The following is a 13,637-nucleotide window of genomic DNA, read 5'->3' as shown; positions in this document are numbered from 1 at the left end:
AGTCTGAGACTTGAACGAGTTCTACAGCGGCAGTAGCGCCAGTAGTTTGCTCGGAGGTTGAGGCGGATATGGTTTCTGGCATCAAAAGGTCCTTGACGTGCTGCTCAATCTCGCCAATTTCAACGCGTTGTCCGTTGATCTTAACCTGGGTGTCTTTACGGCCAAGGTAGACCAGCGTCCCATCCTCCTCGTAGCGCGCCAAGTCACCAGTCTTGTAAAGTCGTCTGCCGGAGCTCAGGCCATACTTGGCCACCCAAGCCGGGTCATTTATGAAGGCACTGTTGGTCCGCACTTCATCATTGAGATATCCTCTGGACAGCAGTGGGCCCTCGGCGAGAATCTCACCGATACAGCCAATGGGTACCAAGACATCGGTGTCGCCTGGCTTGTTGAGCCACAATGTTGTGGCAATACCGTTGCCAATGTTGGCAGCTTGCGTGCGACGCGGCATTTGCATGGATGGGTTGAAAGAGGTGTTCATTCCGCACTCGACGGGTCCGTAGGCATTCATGACACGCGCAAAGGGCGCCCATGTTTCAACGAGGTCCGGAGTTACAGCCTCACCGGCCAGAGCAAGCTTGTTGATTCTAGGGACGCTATTCGGCCGTAGAAGCGCAGCGACCGTGGGCGTGACGTTGATGAAGTCGGCGTTGGTTCTGCGGATGGACCCCGCGAGATCGTTCATCAGCTGGTCTTCAGACGCAATACAGATGGTTCCACCGACACTAAGCGGGATGAAGACGTCTTGGAAGCTGACATCGAAGAGATACGACGCGAACTGGAAGACGCGTGTGCCGTGCTGGATGCCAAATGCCGGGCCTTGGACGTCAATAGCCAGCATTAGAGCTCGATGATCAAGCACGACGCCTTTCGGGATGCCTGTACTGCCGGATGTGTAGATGACGGAGGCCACGTTACCGGACTGAACTTTGATATCCAGAAGGGACTCAGGGTAGGTTCCGATTCCAGTAATAGTGGATTCATTAACCACAAGAACGTGTTCCGCAAGTTCGTGTTCCAACAACTTTGGTCTGTATGCTTTGCAGGTGAGAACAAGGTCGATACCGCTGCCGCGCAGTATAGCCGTAGTTCGAGCCGTCGGATGCTTAGGGCTCAAATGCACAAAAGCGCCTCCAGCTTTGAGCACTGAAATCATCGAAACCACCGCCCACTTCGACTTGTCAAAATATAGGCCGATCTTATCCTCGATCTTGACTCCAAACTCGCTGACGAGGTAACCCGCAAGCTTCGACGTCACTAGGTCCAGTTCCCTGTAACTGAAACTGCCATCCCATGAGTCAACGGCCACCAGGTCGGGGTACTTGCTGGCTGATGCGGAGACCATAACATGGACGGTCTTGTAAGATGGCACCATGCTCATGTAGTCGTTGGAGTTCCATTCGAGAATCTGTTGGGTGTCTCTTGGGCTGGGTTCACTGACACTTCCGACAGTGACATCCGCTCCATTGGTGTTTGAGGTACTGGCACTGATGCGTGCAGCAATGTGGCAAAAATTGTCGATGAGTCGGGCAACGTACGCACTGGACACGACTTTCTCATCGAAGCGGGCCTCGACATTAGCGCCTTCGTCGTGGACACCACATTCCACCAGCAGCGGGAACGAGTCGAAATCCCTTTGCTGCGTGGCCATCTCATCTTGACTGCCGCCAGAGTGTGGCTGGGCTCGTGGCTGAATGAGGAAGAGATGGTTCAGTTGCAGCTTTTTGGCTGTCATCTCTTGGATCGCGAGTAGTCCAGTATGTTCGAAGGGCATCATGTCAATAGTTTGCTGATTGATCGCATTGAGGAGATCACTGAGTCTCTGCTCGGAACTGGCGCGCACTCGCACCGGCACCGTCGTAATGGTCGGGGCAACTAACTCTGTAATTCCACGGACTGGGGCATTTCGGCCTGATAAGGCCTCGGCAAACAACACATCTTCTGAGTTGCTGAAGTTGGCCAAGGTAATAGCCCAAGCCGCTCGAAGGACTGTAGCGAGCGAAACGGTTGATGATGCATTCAATTGGGCTTGTCGCACGAGGCGCGTGTTCGGTCTTGCCTGGTACCGTACAGGAAGATCGGCAGGCAAGCTCTCAGGCAGCGTACCTTCAAGCTGCGCCTGCCAAAACCTGGCCGTCTCCTCATGGCTATTCCCGTTAAGATACTTAATAAACTGATTATACGGCGATGGCTGTGCGGGCTTTGAGCCGTGATAGAAGACATCCTCAATCTGCTGGAACAACAATTGGAAGCTCCAGCCGTCATAGATGGCATGGTGAGCAGTCCAGACGAAGGTATATTGGTCCTGGTCTTTGTCGTCAACGACAATGGCACATCGGAAGAGTGGCCTATTGTAGAGCATCCGGTCCGATCGATCCAGCTCCTCGTACTCGGACATCGTGCGGCAGTCCAAGTAACCGCTCGTACCACCGCCACTGCATCCCTCGCGAGCAACAATTTGCATGGGCCTGGAGAATTGCGATGCGACATTTGACAAGACGATGCGAGTCCTGAGAATCGGGTGGAAGGCGATTGCACGCTCCCACGCGTCAGCGAACTTGGCCCTGTCTATGTGAGCCGGTAGACGGTAGGAGCCTCTGCCGACGTAGGCGCTGTTCTGACGGGCGGTGATGGCCATGAGACCTTCTTGTAAAGGAGTGCAGGGGTAAATGTCCTCGATGTCGTCTCGAGCAATGCCGCACTGTTGGGCTATAAGGTCCATCTGGCCGTTCCTGTCTTGTGGGTCCGCGTATGCCTCCCAAAGGCTGAAGGGAACAATTGGCTCATCATCGTTCTGATCGTCTTCGGTCGTAGCACTCATGACACCCTGCCGCTCATCTATTGCTTTGGCCAGCTTGCTAAGCCTAGGGTGTTGGAAGATGTCGGCGACGGTCAAAGCCATGTCTGGGTCCCCGCGCTGACAGGTTGAAGCAAGGCGCATGGCCGACACTGAGTCGCCGCCCGACTGGAAAAAGTTGTCGTCTATGTAGATGGTCTCAGGATCTCTATCGAGAACCTGCGACCAGAGCTGGCGCAGGAGCGTCTCCGTACGAGTCGAGGGCGCTCTCTTGATCGTGTTTGCAAGACTGTACATGGCCACCTGGTCCACTGTGAATTTGCTGGCCAGAGGTACAAGCTGCTTCCTGTCTATTTTGAGTGATGCGTTCTTAGGAAGCGACCGTACTGGCACAAATAGAGATGGCATCATGTACTGAGGAAGGTCCTCGATCAGCTCATGCTGGAGGTTGGCAAACTGGGCCACGACTTTGGTAGACATGGGCAATAGAGCTGACTCTGCCCAATCTTTCGCATTGGGCGTGCTTGCATCCCGTTCGCCAGACATAGAAATGAAGGCATGCACGCGTCGAGTTGTAGGACTTGATCCCGATATCGATCCAGATGTCGATTCAGAGTCCTGCGCAGCCATTACTACGGCCACATCGCCAGCGCCAGGCAGCGCCTTTGGCAAAACGCGCCGTATTCTTGTCTCTATGTCGCCCAGCTCCACGCGCTGCCCGTGAATCTTGACTTGGTTGTCTTTACGCCCGATATAGGTGAGGGACCCATCATCGTTGTACTTGACGAGATCACCCGTCTTGTAGAAGCGTGTAGCATGCTGTGCTGGAAAGTAGCCACACGTCTCGGCCCATTCCGGCGACCTGATGAACACCTCGTCCGTTCTTCGGCTATCATTGAAGTATCCTCGTGCCAAAAGCGGGCCCTCGACCAGCAGCTCACCCTGCGCTCCGATAGGAAGCAAGTGGTGGTGGTCGTCTGGACTGACGATCCAGAGTGATCCAATCAAGCCGAAACCGACATTCGCAATAGCGTGTGGTTCAAGACGCTGGTTAGCAGTGACGCAGACTGAACACTCAGAAGGCCCGTAGCCGTTCATGAGGCGGAAGTCCTTGGATTTCGACCACGATTCCACAGTGCTCAGGCTCGCAAGCTCGCCAACCAGCGTCAGCGTTCGCAGCGATGGCACCTCTGAGGGTGGTATGAGACTGGCGACTGTGTTTGTCAGGAAGGCCGTGCTGACCTGCATACGTTGCACGGCGGCGGCCACATTGTTGACACGTTCTTCGTCGGAAGGGATACAGAGGGTTCCTCCCCGCTGAAGGGTAATGAACATCTCGAATACGCTACTGTCGAAAGTATAGGCCGCGAATTGAAGGATCCTTGAGCCAGGGTGGATGCCAAATTTTGGCCCCCACTGATCGGCAGTTGTGCACAGGGACCGGTGCTCGAGCATAACGCCCTTCGGCACGCCCGTGCTTCCGCTCGTGTAAATGATATATGCTACATGAGCGGGTTTGGACTCCTCGATCATCGACAAATGAGCCGCTGAGGGACTCTCGTCGGCGGCTGTAGCCTGGTTGAACAGTGCCTCATCAACCGTCCAGACTTGGCAGCTCTGGCTTTGGCCGGGACTCTGCAACTTGGCAAGGTATTGAGGACTGGAGAGGATGAGCTTTGGTTTGACGTCTCCAAGAATAGCCTCATACTGCTGTGCCGGCCAGCTGGGGTTGAGAGGCACGCACACGCCTCCGGCTTTAAGCACAGCGAGCAACACCACAACCGTGTATTTGGACTTGTTGAGACAAAAGGCCGCTTTTGACTCATCGCCAGGTTTGAAGCCTATTCTGTGCAATCTAGGCACCAGAGAAGTAGCCAGTCGGTCAAGCTCAGCATAGCTGAAATCGCCGTCCCAAGCACACACCGCAGATACGTCAGGCTGGGCTACAGCCTGTCTCGCGATAACATGATGTATGCAGTCCTCGACAGCCTCATCGTCACCGGCCAGTTGGCGATTCCAAGCCACGATCTGCTCCAGGTCGCTGGGAGTGGCGCTCGTAAGGCGGCTGATCTGGAGCTGGTGATCCGCATCGGCATCCGTGACCCGTGTCAACGCTGACTCGTACCGTTGGAGCAGCATCTCTACCTCGCGATGGGGAAGCACAGCCTCGTCAAAGAGAGCATGGCATGAGACGCCATTTTTTCCCGTCATATTGCACTCTATCACAAGGGCATGCGATCCAAAAGCAGGGGCGTTTGCGTTCGTCGCCGAGCCTGATTGCTGCTGTTGATGCTGCCTGCGTAGTGTAAGCAGTGCTCCAGCTGGCTGCTGTTCCTGCTCTACAGCAGGTTGAACAATGAAGATATGCGCTGGCTCAGCCCGTCTTCCTCCATTTTCTGATGACAGCATGTGGCGGATGTTCTGGAGGCCCGTATGTTCGAATGGAATCATGTCAATGTCCTGCTGGTACGTTTGATCGAGGTAGTCACGTAGAGTAGTAGTGCTCTTCTTAATCTTCATGCGCATCGGGACGGTCGTGATGGTAGGTCCAACTATACCGGTCATGCCCTGCACCGGCGCACTCCTACCCGCCAGAACCATGGCGAAGAGCACATCCTCTGAGCCGAGATGAGATGCGAGGACCAAGCCCCATACGGCGCGCAGGATTGACGGCAAGGGCACACCCAGTGATCGCAACGTTTTCTGATCGATAGAAGCCAGTATCTCGCGGTTCAACTCCGAGCTGGGCTGAGGCTTATAATTGGCGTTCGGCAGCGCAGGAAAATCGGAGGGACCTTCGCCTTCGCCCCCGAGTTGGGCGGACCAGAAGTCGTGGGCAGCCCGCTGATCAACACTGGCCAAATGACGGATGAAGTGGCTGTACGGAGTGGTGGTGTTGGCTTGCTGCTGCTGGTATCGCTTCTCCATATCTTCGAGCAACAGCTTCATCGTCCAGCCATCATATATGGCATGGTGTACAGTCCACACGAACGTCCAGCTGGATGTCGTAGTTTCACGGGCGAGGGCATAGCGTGCAAGAGGACTACCCGGCGAGAATCCGATGGTCTCGTCCTCTTCCAAGTAGTTTGAGAGGGTGCCCTTGCCAGTCGAGCGAGTCCATTCCAAGTCATCGTCGACCACCACCTGAACGGCCCCTGTCGACAAGGACGAATGGTCGCCACCGCCGCCACTGGGAACAATGCGTGTGCGCAAGATTGGATGCGAGCGTGCCATACGCTGCCACACGCGCATGAAGCGTTTAATATCGACGGTGCTAGGAAGGTCATACACGAGCCTGTTCGTGTAAGAACCCGTCTGGTATGCCGTAATGGCCAGCAGCCCTTCCTGGAGCGGTGTGCACGGGTAAACGTCTTCGATCTGGTCCGTGGACACATCACACTGCAGTGCGAGCTCCTCAAGGCGCATCGGTCGTGCCTCTTCTTGCACGTTCCACAGTGCAAAAGGTTCGATGTTGCCAGACGCAGGAAGACGGCTCCCGGTACCTACCGGCTCCGTTTTGGCCTCCGCGGCAGTGATTGTCTCGGCCATGTCCCGCAGCTTGGGGTGCCGGAGCACGTTGGCCACCGAGAGAAGCAAACCCTCCTGTTCGCAGGCGGCCACTAACCGCATCGCAGAAACAGAGTCACCCCCGAGTGCAAGGAAGCTATCTCCAGCGCCTATCGATGAAGCCTCCACGCCTAGTATCCGACTCCACAACGCCTGGAGCTGCTTCTGCATGCCGTTTGAGGGCAACTGCTTGACGTCGTCAATCAGTCTGTAACGTGCCCACTCGTCTTGGGTGAAGATCCTAGCTATCTCCCGCAGCCCTCTACGGTCCAGCTTCCCTGACGTGTTGACAGGTAATCGCTGAAGGGGCACATAGGCTGCCGGCACCATGTACTGTGGGAGCTGCTCGCCCAACGAGGACTGCAGGTCCAATAGCAGAGCACGCAGCCAAGGTAGCAGTGGCAAGATTGGCTGCTCTGTCCGAAGTATGCCACCTAGATTGGCTGCTTCGGCTTCAAAAAAGACCGTCAATGTATGACCCGGCAGAGGAGACGCTGTCTCAACCACTTCGACAGCCACTCCTTTGTCTCTGGACAAGAATGGGGGTAGAAGCTGCTGCACCTTTTCCTCAATCTCGCCCAATTCGACCCGCTGTCCGTGGATTTTGACTTGAGTATCCTTGCGGCCGAGATAGGTGAGCGAACCATCGCGGTTGTAGCGCCCGAGGTCTCCGGTGAGGAACAGTCGTCTCCCCATAGCCGGTCCGAGTCCAGCCTGCGTCGTCCAGCGAGGGTTCTCGATGAAGCTCGCCTTTGTCATGTCCGGATCTTGCAGGTACTCTCGGGAGAGAAGAGGACCCTCTGCTACAATCTCACCGACACATCCGATGGGCGCGAGCGAATCTGGATCATTTCTGTTCACGATGTAGAGCTTAGACTTGATTCCATGACCAACATTGGTCGCGTCTCTCGCGTGCATTACGCTCGTGTTCAAAGCCGTGTTCAAGCCACATTCCGAAGGGCCGTAGGCGGTGATGATCTTAACGTGCGGCGCCCATCGAGTGATGACGTCTCCTTTAATGAGTTCACCAGATAGTATCAGCGTACGAAGCGACGGTAGAGCTGTCGGATCAAGAATTCCCGCGACTGTAGACGTCAAGTGAATGATATCTACGTGCGCATCACGAATGGCATAGGTTAAACTGTCCGTCAGTTGACTTTCCGAGGCGATGCAGAGACAGCCGCCTGCACATAACGTGGCGAATATATCTTGGAGATGCACATCGAAAACGTAGGCGGCGAACTGGAAGACGCGGGTATTGCTTTTAATACCATAGGATTCGCCAAGTGTCTTCATGCCCGTAGCAAGAGCGCCATGCTCCATCACGACGCCCTTGGGGGTGCCTGTGCTTCCGGAGGTGTAAATTACACAAGCGGCACCACCAGAACCCACGGAGAGAGATGCGTTGCCGTTGATTGAAGCGCTGCCAAACTCTTCCCTTTCAATCGCAAATAGTGAATCATCAGGCACCATGACTTGGTCGACAAGACCACCGAGTCTCGACGTGTGATTCTCGGATGTCAGTACTATACAAGCTCCGCTGTTCTGGATGATTGCCTTGATGCGGCTTTCGGGATGCTTCGGTGACAGTTGAACAAATACTCCCCCGGCTTTCAGAGTGGCTAACATTGAGACAATAGCCCATTTCGATTTGTCAAAATGCAAAGCAACTCGATCCCCAATCTTGACACCAGCGAGCCGGAGCCGAACCGCCAGACGGGATGATACTTGATTAAGCTGGTGATAAGTGAGCTTGCCGTCCCAAGCGTCAACGGCGAGCTGATCAGGCGAGCGTGCAGCCTGTTGTTCGAACAGCCCATTCGCCGTAGTGTCAACGCGCGTCAAGTCGACAGAAGCCTGCCGCTCGACGATCTGGCGGACATCTTGCTGTGACGCCACACCAAGTTCAGCGACCGAGGCGTCTTTATTATTGCCGGTGGTGCCGAGAAGGTTCGAGAGTACGTGGAAGAAATGATCGACGAGACGCGAGACCTGCTCCACGTCCAAGACGGACTCGTCAAATCTTGCTTCGATGAGGACGTCGCCGCCAGTAGCGGCAATATTGCACTCCACCACAAGCGCATACGAGTCAAACCCATCGACTCCGTCCTCAATGGGCGTCACCTCCTGGTACTGGGGGATCTTGGCCGCCATCTCATCGCGCGACAGTGGCTGCACCACGAACAGGTGCCCGAGATCAAGCTTCTTATCCACCATGGCTTGGATCCGCTGCAGACCGCAGTGTTCAAAGGGCATCATGGCGACTGTCTGTCGATGGATGTCCGCTACGTAGTCGACCGCGCGCTGTGCTGGTTGCAGGCGTACGCGGAGAGGCACAGTGGTGATGGTGGGTGCGACCATGTCTTCGATGCCGGGGACGGGGGCGGTGCGACCGGACAGGGCCTCGGCAAGGATGATGTCGCGTGAGCCGCTGAAGTTTGACACGGCGATAGCCCACGCGCTCCGCATGACGGTCGCGTGCGATGCCGAGAGCTCCGTAGTAGCAGGGTCGGCCACGCGAGTTCGCTTCGTCACCCGCATCGTCGTTCGCGGGATGTAGGCGGAGTGTAGACCCGACGGGTAGGTCACTGGCTGCTGCTCTGCAATCGATAACTGAGCGCGCCAGTAGGCTGTCTCGGCCTCGACGCTCGAGTTCTCGATGTACTGGATGTAGAGATTGAATGGAATAACAGGGGGCTGCAGGCCGTGGTAGAAGAGCTCGTCGACTTGTTTCCAAAGTAGCTGAAAGCTCCGACCGTCATATACGGCGTGATGAACCGTCCAAACGAAGTGACGGTCGCCACTGTCCTCGTCCACGACAATAGCGTACCTGAACAGCGCTTTGCCGTGGGAAATGTCCTCGAGAGCGTCCGCCTGCTTGAACTCGGCGAGTGTGCGGCAACGCATCTGGCAGTCCTGGTTCCTGATGACGACCTGGAGAGACTTGGCGTCCTTGAAGCCCACGGGAACAATTCGCGTTCGCAGAATCGCATATGTCCTTACAGCGCTTCGCCACGCCGCTTCAAGCTGACTCGTCTTAATAGCGTCGGGGATTATGTGAGAGCTACGGCGTACATATGCCTTGGCTTGGAAGGCCGTCACCGCCATGAGACCCTCCTGGAGCGGCGTGCAAGGATAGACATCTTCAATGTCGTCGGCCAGGACGCCGCACTTTGCTGCGATCTCTTGGAGGCGCGTAGGTCGTTTCGTCGGCTCCTCAGCCCAAAGCGCAAAGGGTTCGGGTACGCTCACTCCATTGACCGAGGCCACTTCCGGTGTCGCCTCCATTGCTCCTTCGAGCTCCCTAGATAAGTCTTGAAGGATGGGATACTCGAAAATCTGCGCGACACTGACAGTGATGGAGACATCCCCATCGTCTCGGGCGAGCGAAACAAGACGCATTGCCGCTACCGAGTCTCCTCCAAGATGGAAGAAGTTGTCCGTGGCTCCGATTACATCAGGCGAGGACATGCCCAGGATGCGGGCCCAGAGACTTTGAAGCCTCTTTTCCATGACTGTTGATGGCGCCACCTTGACGACGCCGTTACCGCCCGCGAGGCTGTGCGAGGCGATTTGGATCTCGCTCATCGACTCAAGCATGGAGCGTAGCTGTCTGCGGTCCAGCTTCCGGGATGCGTTCTCGGGCATCTTGTTGACAGGTACATAGACGGATGGGACCATGTAGTGTGGCAGGACAGAACCAAGCGCACCGTACACTTCCGAGAATCGCCGTCGCAGCGAGTCCGTGAGCGACAGAGCCCGGGCTCCATTAGCAATATCCTCGTCGCCATTCTCACGGTCTTGATCCGCGGTGTCCTCCAGGGCCACGAATGCAGCCAAAATGTGCCGTTCGGGATGTGACGGGTGGTGGATCAGTTCGACAGCGACAGTCTTGGCCGTAGGCACGAGGCGATGCAACTGGTGCTGAATCTCACCAATCTCAACACGTTGACCGCGGATCTTGACCTGAGTATCTTTTCGCCCAATGTAGGTAAGCGACCCCCGGTCGTCATTGTACCTGACTAGGTCGCCCGTTTTGAACATGCGGCGCCCAGCGCCGAGACCGTACTGCCGGATCCATGCCGGGTCGTAGATAAACGAGCTCCTCGTCTTGGCTTCATCGTGCAGGTATCCACGTGCCAGTATGGGGCCCTCGATGAGTAGCTCGCCGACGGCGCCAAGCGGGCATAGTCTGTCGCTGTCTGTGGGGTCTACCACCCAGAACAAGTTGGCGAGCGGTCCTCCGATGTTCGAAGCGTATGCCGCGTCCTCTATCGGGGGACTGCAGGATGAATTGATTGAGCATTCTGAAGGTCCGTACGAGTTGAGCAGCTTGACGTCGTGACGGTTACCCCACAGCGCAACAACCTCAGGCCGGACAGGTTCGCCAGCCAAGATGATGGTCTTGAGGGTAGGCACATGGTCAGGACGCAAGAGAGCAGCCACAGTTGAGGTTAAATTGGCGAAATTGGCTTGTGTCCGGTTGATTCCTGCTGATAGATTGTTCATGCGCTCATAGTCAGATATGACACACACGCACCCGCCCTGCTGTAAAGTGGTAAATATGTCCTGAATGGACGCATCGAATGTGTACGCTGCGAACTGCACAACGCGAGACTGAGGGCCTAGTCCAAAGGCCTCGCCGTGTGCTCGGCAGGATGTTGCGAGTGCCTTGTGTTGCAGAACAACGCCCTTTGGCACGCCGGTACTACCGGAAGTATGAATAATGAAGGCATTGTTCCCAGGCGTCGCGACCCCGCGCCGGAACGGTTGCGCATTCTGAAGCTTCCTCTGCAGAGTATCGTCAATTGGCAAGACATTGCATGAGCTGTTGCGGAAGAGTTCCTCGTGCTGTGGGCTAGCGAGGATGATCACCGGTCGGACGTTGCGGAGGATCGCCTCGTTCTGGACGGCCGGGCGCGCGGGATCCAGCGGCACGCAGACGCCTCCGGCTTTTAGCACAGCTAGCTCGGCGACAATAGCCCATGCTGATTTTTCGAGACAGAGTGGGACGTTGACTTCGGCTGCCACTCCAAGGTCGACCAGCTGGCCCGCAAGCTTAGCAGCAAGTTCATCCAGCTCACGATATGTGAGATTGAGATCTCGGGAACAGATGGCGGGGGCATCAGGTTGTAAGTCGGCCTGATTTTGTACAATTTGATGGATACACTCCTCCAGAGCTGGCGGTACCTCTTTGTTCCATTCCAGCAGACGCTCCATGTCCTGTGGGCCCGCCGAGAACAAAGAGCCCACTGGCACTACTGGCTCTGTCTGTTGCTGCCCAGCAGATGTAAGCTGCGCCAGGACGTGCTGGTATTGCGACAGGTACGATTCGACACGTTTTACATTGACAACATTGTCGTCGTACTGGACCTTGAGCGTCACGCCGGTCGACTCCACGCAGCACTCGAGGATAAGCAGGTATGCCTCAAAATCTAGGGTAGCCGCACCATCACGCTCCGAGACCATGAGCGCCGACTCTTGCGACTCGGCTTCTGCCGGCTGCACAAGGAAGTTGGTGGTGAGACCGAGACCGAGCGCGTCGTCGGCCTTGCCAACCAGACGACGGATATCCTGCAAACCCGTCTGCTCGAAAGCAATCATTCTCGTCGCCTGTTCGTTTACGGCACGCACGAAATCCAGCGCGGAGCCTTGCCGATCAATTGTGATTCTGATGGGCACAGTGGTCATCGTCGGACCTGTGATATCTGATATGCCTGCCACAGGTGCACTGCGACCAGAGAGTGTTGAGGCGAATAAAACATCATCGGACCCCGAGTACGTCGCCATAACAACTGCCCAAGCGGCACGAAGCATTACAGACAGTGGCATATCCCACCCACCAATCTTCGCATTATCCATGTCCATCCGCACAAACGCCTGCATCTTTGCGTTGGGCCGTGGTAGATACGCTGGTGATGGTAGTGCAGGGTAGCTCCGCGGCACGTTACCCTGAAGCTGGTCTTTCCAGAACGCTTCAACTTTCTCAAACGGGGACTGGGAGAGGTATCTCATGAAGCGATTGTACGGCACGACGGGAGCAGCCAGCTCATCGTGCATGTATAGGTGCTGGAGCTGACTCAAAAGAGTCTGCCTGCTCCAACCGTCGAAAAGGGCGTGGTGGATCGTCCAGACGAAGAAGACGGCGTTGTCTCCGTTGGAAGATCGCGACTCCACCATCCCGTAGCGCGCCAACGGACCACCCAGGGACATTGTAGTTTTGTCATCCTCAAGCCGGTACGCATCGACAGAAGCGCCGGTGCGCCATTGAACACCTTCCTTGACAACCACCTGCAGGGACTGCGGTCCAGCGCTAAGTCCCGGAACGATGCGCGTTCGCAGGATGGGATTCTCAGCCACCAGTCGATCCCACGCTGCTTTGAAGCGCCCCAAATCGACGGTTTCCAAGATCCGGAAAGCCACACGCCCGATATAGGCCCTCGGTTGACGCATCGTAATGGCCATCATACCCTCTTGGAGCGGCGTGCAGGGGTAAATATCCTCAATCTGCTCCGGCAGGATCTGACACTGCGCCGCGACCTGGGCCACGCGTTCGGAACGCGATTTAACGCTCATATCATCAACTTCATCCCACAAGGCGAAAGGAGCGATGGTCTCCTCATCAGCAGCAATTTCGCTGTTTGCGCCGCCGATTCGTGCCGCCTCCTCCTGCTCGATGACCACCGCCAAGTCGCGGAGTATCGGGTGCTCAAAGATGCTCGCGACGGTGGTGACGACTTGTTCCCGACGCGCCAGCGCAACGAGCCTCATAGCTGCGACCGAGTCGCCTCCGAGCTGGAAGAAACTGTCGCTTGCGCCGATGAGGGTCTCTTTAACCCCAAGGATTCTGCTCCACAGGCTCTGCAGATGCTTCTCCAGGTCAGTGGAGGGCTTCAGTTTCGTCGCCCTACTGCTGGCCCCGGTATCGCCGTATGCGGCCAACTGTCGCTCGTCGATGGATTTGGCAATGTCGCGAAGACGCTGCCGGTCGACTTCGCCCTTGGACGTTCGTGGCATACGAGCCAGGGGCACGTAGACGGTAGGAGTCATGTATGACGGGATAGCATCGGCCAAAGATGCGCGAATCTCGGCCAAGTCGGATTGCAGTCGATCGGAAGGCGGTAACGGGTGTATACCATTAACCACCGGGCCAGGTTTTGTTGTCCCGTTCGTTGTGCCGTTCTTCTGATGCCCGTTCGCCAGTGTCGATGAATGACCGTTCGTGCCGTTCGATCGGGGTGTCTCTTTCTCCACCAAGAAGGCCATCACCGTT

At 56.2% G+C, this 13,637-nt stretch overlaps 1 protein-coding gene across 1 annotated transcript in view; it reads right to left on the bottom strand.

Moving 5' to 3' along the window:
* Positions 1 to 13,637, bottom strand: part of EDB82DRAFT_454978 (uncharacterized protein) — a 40,856-nt gene that overhangs the window by 19,124 nt on the left and 8,095 nt on the right. The window contains exons 4-6 of the mRNA XM_065607843.1: positions 5,980 to 13,606; positions 3,379 to 5,952; positions 11 to 3,288 (exon numbers count right to left, since the gene is read on the bottom strand). Of these exons, the coding sequence (XP_065466141.1) occupies positions 11 to 3,288; positions 3,379 to 5,952; positions 5,980 to 13,606 (13,479 nt within the window). The remainder of the gene's footprint in view (positions 1 to 10; positions 3,289 to 3,378; positions 5,953 to 5,979; positions 13,607 to 13,637) is intronic.

Source organism: Fusarium venenatum (genome assembly GCF_020744135.1).
Source record: "Fusarium venenatum strain MPI-CAGE-CH-0201 chromosome Unknown EDB82scaffold_1, whole genome shotgun sequence".
In the NCBI taxonomy this organism is placed as follows: domain Eukaryota; kingdom Fungi; phylum Ascomycota; class Sordariomycetes; order Hypocreales; family Nectriaceae; genus Fusarium; species Fusarium venenatum.
This window is presented reverse-complemented; position numbering and strand designations above follow the sequence as displayed.